Source organism: Mesoplodon mirus (genome assembly GCF_964341445.2).
Source record: "Mesoplodon mirus genome assembly, chromosome: 3".
Classification (NCBI taxonomy): Eukaryota; Metazoa; Chordata; class Mammalia; order Artiodactyla; family Ziphiidae; genus Mesoplodon; species Mesoplodon mirus.
Genome location: NC_138978.1, coordinates 16,039,229 through 16,054,196, shown reverse-complemented (window position 1 = coordinate 16,054,196; position 14,968 = coordinate 16,039,229). Strand labels below are relative to the sequence as shown.

The window sequence follows — 14,968 nt, the reverse complement described above, 5'->3', positions numbered from 1 at the left end:
CTTGAAGTTCCAGTGAGTGTGATAGGCAGACTCTGGATGAAGGAGGCCTATTGTGGGTCTAGCTGGTGACCCATGGGCAGTGCAGTTTCCAGATTCTTATGGCCCTAAGTATGGCTGGGACTCCACCCCTGAGGCTCTAGAGTGGATGAACCGCCTCTGAAGAAGCCAGGCTCCTCGATGGGGGAGGAAGATGTCCATGGGCCTTGCACTTGGGGGCTCCCCTAAGACTCTCAAGCAGTCAGCATGGAGGGGTGGATGTACGGAGAGCCAGGGAGGTGGGACTTACCTGCGCCAGTGAGGTAGAGTACACTTTGGCCCAGGGCACCATCCTTCTGCAGCCCGAAGTAGGAGACTTTCACCTGTGGGGACATGGTCAGCCCTAAGCCAGCACGGCCCCCCCTTCAGAGATGACTGTGACAGGGGGAGTGAGGGGACACTCCGGCGGCCCTCCTTAGAGGTAGGGGAGGCATGGGGGGCCCAGCTACTCCCTGCTGCTGAAGGCCCAAGGCCCACGGGCTCCCGGCTTGGATCCAGAGCCCCCTTCTCCAGCTGGAGAGGCTGTGGATGCCTCCTCAGCTGCCAGGACTGGGCTGAGGGGCAAGGAGGGCCACACGGGGTGCGGGAGGATCCCAGAGGGAGCAGCTGGACCCTCAGGAACCCATGGGGATGTCAGAGAGAAAGAATGAGGGAAGGAACAGCTGTCACTAGGGACAGGCAAGTTATTCAACCTCTCTAAGCCTCTGTTTCTTCATCTGTAAAATGGGAACAATGACCACCCCCCACCCCATAGTAGCAGCCCAAGCTCACAGAGCTTTCCCCATGCCCTAGAACCCATGGCCAGGGCTCCACCCGGGCCATCTCAGTGAGCCCCCAGGATGACCCCAGTAGATGGGGCTCAGAAGTAGGATTTGAGCTCCAGGGCCCCTACTCTCAACAGCTGCACAGTCCCCACCTTTTCGGTGTCGTTGGAGAAAAGGCTGAATCAGTGAATCGGGGGTCACTGTGTGTGTGGTGGGTGCCTGAGGGTGAGTAAGAAGGGTATCCTCTGTGAAAGAGAGGCTTCCTGCTTCCTTAGGTGGGAGACACACACGCTGGTATGTACCTGTGTCCACGTGCGTGCATGTGTGTATGGGTGCTGCCGAGAACTCCTGTCTGCACAGGAGTGGGGGGCTTGTTTGGGGTCTGTGTGGAGCTGTGTTAAAGGGGGTGTTTGTGAATTGAGGGGGCGAGCAGGAAGGCTGTGCTTTTTTTTTTTTTTTTTTTTTTTTTGCAGTATGTGGGCCTCTCACTGTTGTGGCCTCTCCCATTGCGGAGCACAGGCTCTGGACGCGCAGGCTCAGCGGCCATGGCTCACGGGCCCAGCCACTCCGCGGCATGTGGGATCTTCCTGGACCAGGGCACGAACCCGTGTCCCCTGCATCGGCAGGTGGACTGTCAACCACTGAACCACCAGGGAAGCCCGAAGGCTGTGCTTTTACGGGCGCATTCGTGTATGTGTGCGTGTGACGTTGGGGCATTGGGGTGGGTTTGCATGTTTGGGTGTCTGTTGAGTTGTATCAGGATGTGTCGCGTGGCTGTGGGTGGCAAAGCCTTGTGGGGTTTGGTTGAGTGGGGGAGATGGGTGAACGGGGTGTGCTTTGCGGGGGGCTCTTACCTTCTGTGGGGAAGTAGCCTCTTACCTTGAGATCGTTTAAAGCCTTACTGGCTGCATTCACGGATATGATCACGTCCACGCCGGCATTCAGGGACCAGTAGGGCTTACCTGTGGGCTCTGTCACCTGTGCTGTGTTGTAGACCGTGAAGACCTCCACCCCGGAGCTCCCAGAGACACTGAAGGTCTCAGCGCCCTTGGGCACATCACTGGTAGAAAGGAGAGAGGAGAGCATCCGGGGGCTCAGGAGAGAGACCGGTGGGGTAGTGGGCTGGGGCTACCCGGCTATGCAACAGCACCCCCTAACAGCTGGAGTGGGGAGCGGCGGGGGGTGAGGGGCCTACTGGCCAGGAGACCAACCTGGTTGGGCCCCAGGGCTCCATCCCAGCTCTCCACTGATTCCCATGTGACCCACCCTGGGCACGTCATCCCCGGGCCTCAGTCTCCCCATCTGCAACATGAAGGGCTTGGATCAGAGCAGTGGCTGTTGAGCTCTGTTTTAGTGGCAGAGCCCTTTCAGTGGACCTCGCGTGGAACCCCAGACAGAAGAAGGACAAAAGGGAGAGGGGGGTGGTGCTGAGCCACGGTGTTTAACCCTTCCACTCCCACTGCGGCCCATGAGGCTCCAGAGAGCAGAGACTGAAAACCTCTGGACATCCTCAATCCCCACCCTCCCCCAAAGCTTCCTGCTTTTATGCTTCCAAATTCTCTAACCCAACAAGAAATCCATTCGAGACCACTTCTCACCTCCTCCACTGCCACCCCTGCACGCACCTAGAGGACTGAGCAGCTTCTTAAGCCCACCTGGGCCTGCTCCAGTCTGTTCCCCACTCAGAACAGATCACGTTGTTCTTATGCTCAAAAGCAACGGTTCCCATCACACACAGCAAAGTCCTCACAATGGCATTCAAAGCCCCTCCTGATTTGCCCTCTGCCACCCCCCGGGAACCTCCTCCACCCCACTAGGCTCAGTCCTCACTCACTCTGCTCAAGCCACACTGACCTTCCTGATGTTCCATGAAGCGGCCAGGCTGTCCTGCCTCAGGGCCTTTGCACTGGCCATTTCCTCGGCATAAAATGCTCTTCCCCCAGATATCCACAAGGCTCACTCCTTTACCTTCTTCAGGGCTCTGCTTAAATGTCACCTTCTCAGTGAGCACCCCCCGCCCATCACTCTATTTAATGCTACACCTTGTCCCACCTTCTCCCACACTCTCCTTATCCCTGCCACTCTGCTCTGATTCTTTTTTGTTTGTTTGCTTGTTTGTTTTTAACATCTTTATTGGAGTATAATTGCTTTACAATGTTGTGTTCGTTTCTGCTGTATAACAAAGTGAATCAGCTATTCGTATACATATATCCCTCTAACCCCTCCCTCTTGCGTCTCCCTCCCACCCTCCCTATCCCACCCCTCTAGGTGGTCACAAAGCACTGTCTGCTCTGATTCTTAATCATACTGTTAGGTATTGTCCGTCTCTCCTGCTAGAAGGTCAGGTCCACCAGGGCAGGGAGTTTTGTCTGTTTTGCTCATTGCCATCTCCCAGGACCTATAACAGTGTCTGGCATGTGGTCAGTCTCATAAACACTTGTTAAATGAATGAGTGGATTCATTTGCCCCTAGTCTGCAGGGGGATTCAGGCCCATCTGCACCCAGTGGTACAGAAATTGACTGAGGCCATACCCTGCAAATTTCTCCCCGTCTACCTTATATACCACATCCACCCAGTACTCCAGAGCTCTGGGCTCCAGAAAAGGGGATCAGGAAGCCCTCAGTCTGCCAGGCCCCAGCCGGGGGCACCCATCTTCTGGGCCTCCACGCTACTTCTCAAACCACCAGCTGCTTCCAGCCACAGCAGGTAGGGTCCAGCCTTCCTGGGCCGTAGACTCAGAGAGGATGCTCTGCAAACTCGGGCTACAGGGCACCAGGAGCTAAGTCAGCAGGGCCTCTGGGGGCGCTTGTCCTTCTTCAACCCCTGAATAAACCTGAACTGTGTGCCTCCCTGTCCCAGCCCTATGATGGGCCCCAGGGTTCCATGAGGCCTTTGGCCATGTGGAACACACACCCTGGAGGGCAAGTCGGATGAGGGAACTACATGTCAGGGCTCCCCACTGCCGTCCCCCAGGACAGAGGCGTCAGCCTCAAGGCCACCACCCAAGGTCAAGTCAACTTGCAAACGTCCACCCGACTGCAAAGATGCCAGGGCCAGAAGGGTCCTTTGATACATCCTCCTGCCTCCATCATTTCCTGTACCCCTGAGAAACCATGCAAGTATTAAAGCCCCTGGAGAAACCAGACACCCCTCCCAGATCCCTGCCGTGGTCACTCAGTCCCCACAAACAACTGCCCCCATTGACAATGGTGGTGATGGTCGTAGTTACAACAGGCCCAAGTCCCACTCAGGACCTGGCTCTCTGATGCACATCATGGCCCCATAAGGCAATTATTATTCTCGTTTTAAAGATGAGGCTGGGGGGCTTCCCTGATGGCACGGTGGTTGAGAGTCCGCCTGCCGACGCAGGGAACACGGGTTCGTGCCCTGGTCTGGGAAGATCCCACATGCCGCGGAGCGGCTAGGCCCGTGAGCCATGGCCGCCGAGCCTGCGCGTCCGGAGCCTGTGCTTCGCAACGGGAGAGGCCACAACAGTGAGAGGCCCACGTACCACAAAAAAAAAAAAAAAAAAAAAAGATATGAGGCTGGGGTGGAAAGGGGCCCCTGAGCCCTGCAGGCTGCTGGCAGGACCCACATGTCCTCACCCCACTCCTGGCCTCACCGTCCTCAAGAGGCACTTTCAGGCATCTTCCCACCTTACACGCCCTTTGCCATTGTTTAGTCAGTTGCCATAGGAAACTAAGGCTCCCAGACTTAGAACCCCCATTTTCCATCTCCAGACTCAAAGCTGTCTTTTGAACATCTCTTTAGGGTGTCTAACAGGCTTTTCACATTTAACGTGTCCAAAACGAAACTCTTAGCTCCCCACTTCTGCCTCACCCAAACCTGCCCATGTCAGGCCACAGTTGCCCCATCATCGGATTCATCCTGGCCTTCTCCCCTTCCCTCGAGCTCACATCCAGTCACCAGTCAACCCTGTCAGCGCCCCCTTTACAGCAGCACCTGCTGACATTCACATCTCTTCCACGCCTAACGTCCTGGTACAGGCACCAGTTTTTTCCATGTGGATTTTCACAATAGGCTGGTCCCCCTGCTTCTTCTCCTGCTGCCCACGATCTGGTCTCAACACAGCAGCAGAGGGATCCCCTTAACACAGAAGTCATTCAGCATCCCTTCTGTTCCCAGTCTTTCCCCAGGGGCTCTGCAGCCTGCGTGGAGTTGGCTACGCCCTCCTCACTCCTGCAAACCCAGCTCTTGCTCTCCCTCCAGTTGCCAAACTCCCTCCTGCCTTCGACCCTTTGCACTTGGGTTCTCTTCGTTCACAATCTTCAGCTCCCGAGCGTCCGCTGGGACCTCCGTGCCTCCTTTCCTTCTCAGAGGTCTTCCCTGACTGCCCTCTCTAAGGCTGTGTGACATGGGTGACACCATGAGCCCCACACTCCCTAACCCCATGACCCAGCTTCATTTCAACCCATGGCACTTGTCACCTGACATGTCTTGTTTATTTGACATGTTTTTCTATCGTCTGTCTCTCCTGTTTCTCCCTCTAGAATGTGGGGAATTTTCCCATTTTACTTTCACTAAAACTACCGTCATCTCAGCACTCAGCGTGGTGCCTGGTGTGGGCAAGGGGTACAAGAAAGCCCCGTTTTATGGATGAGGGCAAGGCAACCCAGGAACGTGGAACTGTACCCGAGCAAGAACCTAGGGACCTTCCCGGGACAGATCCCCCCACTCCACCATGTTTTCTGCCTGCCTCTTGTTTGTAATTTTAGCCTCCTAGGCCTTCCCCCAAGTTCCAAAGAATAAATTTTATCATAAAAATGAGAAAATGCAGAAACAATGGAAAACAGCCAAGCAAGACAAAATAATAATAGTTTAGCCATTAAACAAAGTCAAGGATCTTTAGTTCCTCCTTAAGGGCTATAGATAATATTGTGAGCCACGTCCTTTGAGCCCTTTTGCAGATACTGAAGCCCCCACCAGGTGGAAGAAGTTAATTATATGCTGCACACAAGCACATAGATCCCAGACCGGTTGGAACCAGAAGGTTGATGATGTTGACTCCCAATTACCTCACCACCAACCAATCAGAAGAATGTCCACGAGCTGATCACACACCCTGAAACCCTCTCCCTCACCCCGTCTTTTTTTTTTTTTTTTTTTTTTTGCGGTACGCGGGCCTCTCACTGCTGCGGCCTCTCCTGTTGCGGAGCACAGGCTCCGGACGCGCAGGCCCAGTGGCCATGGCTCACGGGCCCAGCCGCTCCGCGGCATGTGGGATCCTCCCGGACCGGGGCACGAACCCGCGTCCCCTGCATTGGCAGGCGGACTCCCAACCACTGCGCCACCAGGGAAGCCCCATGCTCAGCTTTTGATGCCTCATCCACCCTTCACAACAACCCTTGCAGGAACATGTTGCTGTCCTCATTTAGCAGATGAAGAATTCTTCTCAGAGAGGTTAAGTAACCTTCCTGGTAAAGGATGGAAGGAGCAGCAGGTTTGTCTTCTATATTATGCTGTCCCGCTGACTTGAAAATGAATGTGTGTGCCCTGAGCGTGTCCCGGGCGGGGACCGGAGGAAGGAAATAGTCAGGGAAGATGTAGGAAGGAAAAAGGAAAATGTTGAAACTTTGCAACACAAGCGCCTCAGTATGATCCCATGGGAGCTGGCAGGATGTGGGGCACAGAGGCAGGAAAGACCTCTTCCCCCTCCACGCACCTGAACTTGGCAGGGGTGAAGTCAGTGCAGACCAGGAAGATGGCACCCATGACCTTCTGGCCCCTTTCTGCCCTAAGACAATGAGACTGTGGAGTATCTTCATAGGCCTTGGGTCAGAGAGGGGTCTCAGAGGTCATCCTGGCCAGCTCCTTGCCCATCACAGAACTCTGTGCTTGAACAGGTCCTGTGACAGGCAGCTCACTACCTTACAGCCCCTCTGTGCTTTGACAGCTCAGGTAATTAGAAAGCTTTTCCTTTTACTTGACTGCAACCTGTATCCAGAAGCTTCCTCCCACTGGGGCTGGACGACCTCAGGGGTCAGGGGACCCCTCTGCCCAGCGTAGGGTCTGGGCAGGGAGGGCAGGGCATTGTGCTGGGGGAGAGGCGAGGGCAGAAGGGAGAATAATGCAGAACTGGATGGAAAGGCTGAGGAGCAAGCTGGCGGGCAGCCCTTGAGCAGACCAGGCCAGCCAAGCCTGTGACTCCCCCTTCACACTTGATCAGCCACCTGCCTGCCCAGAGCCCCAGAGGTGCCACTCTCCAGGTGTCCTGGACTTGACGTTCCCTGGACTGAAGCCACAAGAAATGCCCTGGGACCAGCAAGCAGGACCTGGCAAGTCCTCTCAGGTACGACCAGCTCTGTGGTCGCTTCTGCCAGGAGCCGAGAACCACTGTGGCCAACAGTCCCACGGAGCTGGCCAGACCCCCACAGGCTCCAGCCCTAAAGAACGTCAGCTCCGGGGAGCACACGGAATCCTGTTGGTGCTGTCGGCCACTCTGCCTCAACATGCATTTCCTGAGCACCTACTGTGCCATGCTGGGCACCAGGAAAGAAGAGATGAGTCACCCCTGGCCCTGCCCTCATGGCATCCACCCAGGGCAGGGACATCACGGTCCCTAAAGTGCTTTTACTCCATTCTGCTTCCATTCCCACTGTTTGCTGAGCACAGCAGTTATTCTTCTTCTCCCCATTTTACAGATGACGTGAAATTCAGAGAGAGGTCACAAGCGGGGCGACAACAGAGAGCTGAGATGTGACCCCACTCAGGATCTGACTCCAAAGCTCATCCTCTGCCCTGCCTCACCCACCCCTCGCACCAACCCAACAACGTAGAAAATTCCCTGATAATAGGCTCTCCTGGGGTTGAGCTCATAGAATTTGGGATCAGGCAAACCTGGGTTCAAATCCCAGCTCTGCCATTTGTTGGCTGTGTGACTTTGGGCAAGTCTCTTGACATCTCTGTGTCTCAGTTTCCTTGTCTGCAAAATGGGGATCGTAGTAGTCACTACCTCATAGGCTTGTTGTGAGATTTAATTGAGATAGTACAGCAAGCACTGTGAGCTGAAGATGGTGCTGTCACCACTGTCATTACTGTCACAAGCGGCATGGGGAGCAGGCAGACCCTGGGGAATAGGATTCTTCCATCTCCCTTCACTCCAGACCTGCCCCCAAACCCAGTTAACGATGCAATTGTTAGCGTCCACATCTGAAGGTTTTTTAGCTCCCAGACTAAGAGGGGAGCCCCTCGGGGGCGGGGGTGGGTCGTATCATCTCCAGGTGCCTCAGCCCAGCACAGAGCTGAACAAGGAGCAGGTGACCAGTAACGTTTGTTAAGTGACCACAGTGGGGCAAATGTCACAGAAAGTTCAGGCCCCTTTGTGGCTTCCTCCTTGGTCCTCCCTGGGAGCTGGCTGTGGCCGACAGAGGTTGGGGAGGGCAGCGGCTGACATCACATCACAGGCAGATCCCACATCGCAGGCAGGGATTTTCCCCTGAGTGTAGAATCACACAGGGTGTAGCTATGTCCTCTCCCTCTTTCCTTCCTTCCCAGAGATAAGAATCACGGGTGCCTTATGCCTTGTCATTGCTCAGCTAAGGCCACACCCAGAGAGCCTGCAAGGAGGGCCGGGCTGGCCAGGCCTTCTTTCAGTGGACCCCTGCCTGCCCAAGGATGGGGGCTAGAGATGGGGGGTGGCAGCTTTCCACCCCGGGCCTTCCCAGCAGGGGCAAACAGGAGCTGGGGGCCAGAACATCCTTAAGAGAAGAGCCCTGAATGGAAAGTCAGAATCATGAGTCACTTCTCCCCTCTCAGCCTCAGTTTCCCCATCTGCAAGATGGGAAATTGTATGGCTGTGCTCCGTGGATTATGCAATTCTCATCTGTAAAATGGGGGCCAAATTCACAGGTACAATTAACGGGTGTATTATCCTCATCTAGCATGGGAGGAAACAGGCTCAGAGAGGCTAAGTAACTGGCCCAAAGTCACACAGCCTGCAAGGACCGGCCTGACCCTAACTGGTGGTTATGACTGGTTACCAGCCATCTTGTTCTCTACAGTCATCGAACTGACTCTCAGAGGCCCCATCCCAATGGAGCTTCCTCCTCTGGGGCCCAGGCTGCACAGAGCCCAGCCTTCCTTCTCATCCAGGTCCGGAAGCCCCAGCCCACCCTTTCACTACATCTGGCAGTCTGGCTCAGACCACACCCTCTGCAGGATCCTCCTGAGGAATTTCTGGCCTTCCCTTTGCCCACCCTCCCAGCACGGCAATGGAGACCCAGGTGGGGGTAGGCAGGGTCATAAACGTGGCAGGGAAGGTGTGCTGGAGAAGCGCTTGACAGGGCTTCAGGTGGCCTTGGTCTCAAATGCAGGGTGACTGGGTTCTCTGCTCTGGGGCCCAGGGTGCATCTGGAGACCCAACTCAGGTCTGTACCTGCTGCGAGGCCAGGCTCCTGAAAATTTCCAGCAGGTCCCAGCTCCCTCAGCACCCACCCCTGGGTGGCAGCATTTGGAATCGCCCCCACTGCTCCCAGCCCACAGCTGAGGTGAAGCCCCTCCTGGGCTCCCCACATGGCTGAGGTCCTTGGCTGGGTGTGGATTTGCCAGTTCCTTCCAGCCTCGCCCCCACCTCCCACACATCTTTGAGCATCAGGACCACTTGGCAGAGCTGAACAGCTGCTTAGAAGCCACAACAAAGGGAATGGAAGCTTCTCTGGACATAGCAAAGGAGAGGACAACACATCACAGGGAAAGCATTTTTGGGGTCAAAGGGGCATCTACATCACGGATGAGCGATCACCCCTCCATTCCCTGCATCTCAAGTCTTTTCTCGGGGTCCACTGCCTGGCCCCGGGCCCTCCACCAAGAGAGGAAGGCGGGGATTGGGGGGAGGAGAGAGAAGTGGAGTTGGAAGTGATGGGAGCAGCAGGGGGAAGAGGAGACAGTCAAGGATGAGGAGAGGTTCCAAGACCAAAATGATGGGAAGGAGAAGCAGAGACAGGGAAGGGGCTATAGGGCCAGGAGAGGGGAGGGAAGAGTGACTGAATGGATTCCCAGGCCTCAAAATGGGAGTTAGCAACGAGGACCAGGGAGGAGGGACATCTGTAGACTTAGGGGGCGTCTGACCTCTGGTACCCTCTCTGATGCCAGTATTTTACGTTTCAAGAACTCACACTACCCCATTTCGCATCCAGATCCTGTAACTCCCTGGCCTCTCCTGGCTCCGTGGACCTTACAGGGGACCCCGGCCTCATAATCGCCGAGAACCCTCGAATCTAAACATTAACATCACTTCCAATGAAGGAATGCGATACAGCAACGGGACGGAACAAGTAGGAGAGGAGATCCTCACCCGGCTTTAAACCCAGGTCCCAGCCCGGCTCTCGGAGCCTGTCACTCATCATGAGTTAGTATTGGCATCAATCCTGTAATTATCCCGCAAGGAGCACAATTATGTTTCATTGTACTTCTTCGCAAGTTAAAAGCATTAATTTACTCAGTGTAAACATCAAGAATATATAGGTCAGGACTACCCTGGTGGCACAGTGGTTGAGAATCCGCCTGCCAATGCAGGGGACACAGGTTCGAGCCCTGGTCGGGGAAGATCCCACATACCGCGGAGCAACTAAGCCAGTGCGCCACAGCTACTGAGCCTGTGCTCTAGAGCCTGCGAGCCACAACTGTTGAGCCCGTGTGCCACAACTACTGAAACCCACGAGCCTAGAGCCCTTGCTCCGCAACAAGAGAAGCCACTGCAGTGAGAAGCCCGCGCACCGCAACGAAGAGTAGCCCCTGCTCACCTCAGCTAGAGAAAGCCCACGCACAGCAACGAAGACCCAGCACAGCCAAAAATAAATAAATAAAATAAATTTATTTTTTAAAAAAAGAATATATAGACCACAAGTTTTACAACTCTGTTTTGGCATTTGGGGTTTTTGAAATACAGAGAACCCCAGAAAAGAGAAGTGGTCTGGGTCTTTTCTCTGGCTCATCTGAGAAGCCCTACAGAGACCCCCTTCCCTGTGCTCCTGGAATTCCAGTCATCTTGGATCCAAGAGTCTATTTGGCTTTGAGGCTTGTGTAGGATTAGGGGAGGCTTAGAATAAATCCAGGAGATCATCCCCGGCCCCACCCAGCTAGCCTTCTCCTCCATCCCTAAGGATAAATGTTCATGTGATCTCCAGCCTGGGGCTCTGATTCTGGCCTCTGGGTAGCCAGGGAGTGCCAGGCTGGACCACTAATGGATTCCCCATGCCACACCCCCTCTTTTTTGGCATAAGTCCTCTGGGGACCACCTCCAAGTAAAGGACAGAGACAGCCAGGGCCGTCTGGCCAAACCCAGGGGGTCGCGGTGGAGAGCTAGCCAGCTGGGGTGAGGGTGTAGGATCTGCAGTACATTTGAGTCAGGGGATTTCTAAGTTTCCTTGGGCTGGGACACCCTGGGGCACACAATTACTCCCAGATAACGAGCCTAGAGAGCACATGGGGGAATTAATCACATCCCATGACGTCACCCCCACACGCCCATCTCCACTGGCTCTGGAATGTTGGGAGTCTGGGCAGCTCAGGTGACCAGCACAGGTGACCCTCTTCTGGGGGGCTTCCGCCTTCTACCAGCAAGGCCAAACAGAGGCCCCTTGCTCGGCCTCAGCTGGAGCCAGGCACTTGGCACTGGGGGTGGGAAGGCCCCAAGTTCATCATCAAGTACAGCCCCTTCATCCTAACCAGCCAAGGCCCTGGAGTGAGCTTCAGGCTCCTCTTAAACCTTCCCAGGTTGTCAACACACGGCCCCCTTCCTCCACCTGTCTTGACAATTCTACATCGCCTTTCTCCACCTATCAGAGACCTCAGTGGCTGGAAGTTCTTCTTTAGGTCTACTTTTAAACCAACTTGCTGCAGAATAAACTTCTGTTTTCTAGTTTAGAGATTCTCTGTGGCTATGACGCTAGTCACTACCAACATCCAGGGTGAAGTTTCTTTTTTCTTTTTTTTTTTTTAACATCTTTATTGGAGTATAATTGCTTTACAATGGTGTGTTAGTTTCTGCTTTATAACAAAGTGAATCAGTAATACATATACATATGTTCCCATATCTCTTCCCTCTTGCGTCTCCCTCCCTCCCACCCTCCCAATCCCACCCCTCTAGGTGGTCATAAACCACCGAGCTGATCTCCCTGTGCCATGCGGCTGCTTCCCACTAGCTATCTATTTTACGTTTGGTAGTGTATATATGTCCATGCCACTCTCTCACTTTGTCCCACCTTACCCTTCCCCCTCCCCATATCCTCAAGTCCATTCTCAAGTAGGTCTGTGTCTTTATTCCGGTCTTACCCCTAGGTTCTTCATGACTTTTTTTTTCCTTAGATCCCACATATATGTGTTAGCATACGGTATTTGTTTTTCTCTTTCTGACTTACTTCACTCTGTATGACAGACTCTAGATCCATCCAGGGGTGAAGTTTCTTGAAGGGCTCTTGGGTACAGGTCCCTCACGGTGCTCACTCAGGACCCCAGAGCAGCCCCCTCTCCCAGAGTCAACCAGAGCACAGCAGCTACAGACAACCAAGCAGCTTCCCCTCAGCTGGGCCACGGCCCACACTTGAGGATGCTAAAGCGCTTGGTGATCCCAAAGGAGTTTACAGATGGCATCGCCCCGTGTTCCCACCACACACCCGCTGATCTGTCCTCTGCTCCTGCCACCCTCTGAGACAGGATGGGAGGAACAAATAGTGGAGGAAAGGGAACCCACAGAGATGTCAGAGCTGTAAGCACTTCCCGCTCGCACAGAGCCAGGGGCCCTACAGGTGCATGCTCACATTCATCCTCCCCCTAAGCCATTAACATCAGTGTTATTGCTTCCCCATTTGTCAGATGAGGTAACAGGCTCAGAGAAATGCAGCAGCTTGCCCGGGGTCCCACAGCCACCAGTGGATCTAGGATGCGAACCTGAGTCTGTCCAAGTCCAGAGTGTGGGTGCTTTACCGCCACGCTAAACTGAATAGGGGGCTCAGTTCATCCTGCCAGGGCCCAGAGAGGGCCAGTGGCTTGGCCCACGCCAGACAGCAAGTCAGTGGCAGCGCCAGAACCAGAACCTAAGTCTCCTGGCTCCCAGTCAAGTGCTTCTGTCCTCAGTCAGCAGCACAACCTACCAAGTAGGGCCTGAGGTTCTGAAATTACCTTCCAGAAATAGCCATCCCCTGGGATGAGAACAGGGGTCTGGAATCGGGAAGATAGGGGCTCACAGAGACCTCTTCCCTACTTTTTTTTTTTTTTTTTTTTCCATGGTACGCGGACCTCTCACTGTTGTGGTGGCCTCTCCCGTTGTGGAGCACAGGCTCCGGACGCGCAGGCTCAGCAACCATGGCTCACGAGCCCAGCCGCTCCGCGGCATGTGGGATCTTCCCGGACCGGGGCACGAACCCGTGTCCCCTGAATCGGCAGGCGGACTCTCAACCACTGCGCCACCAGGGAAGCCCCTACTCCCTACTTTTGATGTTAAAGCAGAGTTACCAGATAAAGTACAGGATGCCTAGCTAAATTTGAATTTCAGCTAAACAGCATTAAAAAAAAAAAAAAAGTATGTTCCATGCAATATACTAAAAAAAAGCATTTTTTAAAATCTGAAATGTAAACTTAACTGGGTGCCCTGTATTTTCATTTGCCAAGTCTGGCAACCGTATGATAAAAGGGCAGCAGAAAATGGGATCTCTGTTGGCCACCCAGATGCAAGAGAACCAGCCCCACGCCAGGGCCCCCAGCATGACTTAGAGCCGAGGTCTGGCCTCCCAGGGCTCCTGGCTCTCCCTCCCCAGCCCCAGGCCACTGCCCCAGAGAGGGAGGCAGGGAGGTCTTCTGGGGCATAGGCTCCCCTGAGGCCAGGTGAAGCTGAGCCCAGCTCAGATCCCACCTTATAAGAGACCTCAGCCCCCACCTACTCTGGGAGGGAGACTCCCACCTTGACTGCCCCCTGCCCATCTGCAGGGGCTCTGGTACCATACGATCCAGTAGAGATGGAGCTCATAGAGAGTGTGTCGAGTTGGAAAGACCCCCAGAGACCCCCAAGACCAACTTCCTCAATGGCCAGGTGGGGAAACTCACACTGGGCCAGGTCCCTGGACCGCCATCTGGGTAAAGCCAGGCCAGGGAGGATTGGGACCAACAGGGGAAGCTGATGCTTCCACTGCCCCTCAGGTGCCATCAGTGCCATAATCGGCATCGTCCTCCTGGCAAACACAAGCCCCAGGCTTGTTCCAAGTTCTTTTCCTCTATTAAAAAACACATTGAAACATAAGCCCAGGCTTATTCCAGTTCTTTTCTTTTATTAACACATTGAAGCATTCCCTAACCACTTCCTCTTGATCCCAGTCGCCCTGGCTGGCCTTCTAGGATCAAGCTGCACCACACACACTGCCCCTCCCCACCTCAGAGAGATGGGTCATTGGCAAGAAATTGAGGGCAACATCAGGGGAGGCCAGTCCTGTCCCCCGTCTTGAGCAACAATTCATTCTGATGCTCCACACAAGTTCCACTGGGATGTCAGAACGCAGAACCCAGACCCTAGACCCTGGCCCCAGGGCTCAGAGCTGGAACCCTCATCCAGTGGCCAAAGACTTGACCCTGGTGCCAGGAGCCAGAGCCCCAAGATGGACCTGATATCCTAGTCCCTCTGCTCTGCTGTCAAAACAACCTCTTGTCAGCATCCTCCAATACGCCCCATTCGTCCACCAGGCGCCCACCCCGTTGCCGCGGGTCCTCCAGCCCAGCCCAGCCCTCTGCAGCCAGGTGGGTGCTTTCGGCTCTCACCTGTGAACATCCACGTATGTTTTGATTCCCACCACACACACAGCGTAGGTGGGCTTCTTCAGGGACAGCCGCACCACTCTCTGTGGGGCCATCCTGTACCCCGGGCTCCAAGGCTCCACGCGCCCTGGCTTCCTAGCTCCTCTCCGAAGCACCTCGTTGCCAGGAAGGAGCGTGAGTTCTGAAGGTTCGGTGCTTTCCTCCTCCCTTTTAAAGTCACACTATGACCTGATTAGCCTGCCTGAGCCCGGTCCCCACCTCCTGGCTCCATGCCCATTCCTCCTCACTCGGGCCTGTCAACCCAAGAGGCTGAGGGAGGAGGCACCCAAGGCCTCTCTGGGGGATGGGGAAGAGGGGACCCCTGGTGGAGCAGGGCTCATCTGTCAACAGGAGACAAGCTCCCCAG

General features: G+C 54.8%; 1 protein-coding gene across 2 annotated transcripts in view; it reads right to left on the bottom strand.

Annotated features, from left to right (window-relative positions):
- Positions 1-14,716, bottom strand: part of PADI1 (peptidyl arginine deiminase 1) — a 34,009-nt gene extending 19,293 nt beyond the window's left edge. For both annotated transcript variants that reach the window (XM_082613546.1, XM_082613547.1), the window contains exons 1-3: positions 14,566-14,716; positions 1,680-1,860; positions 287-359 (exon numbers count right to left, since the gene is read on the bottom strand). In XM_082613546.1, coding sequence (XP_082469672.1) covers positions 287-359; positions 1,680-1,860; positions 14,566-14,657 — 346 coding nt within the window. In that variant the 5' untranslated portion in view covers positions 14,658-14,716. The remainder of the gene's footprint in view (positions 1-286; positions 360-1,679; positions 1,861-14,565) is intronic.
- Positions 14,717-14,968: the final 252 nt, after the last annotated feature.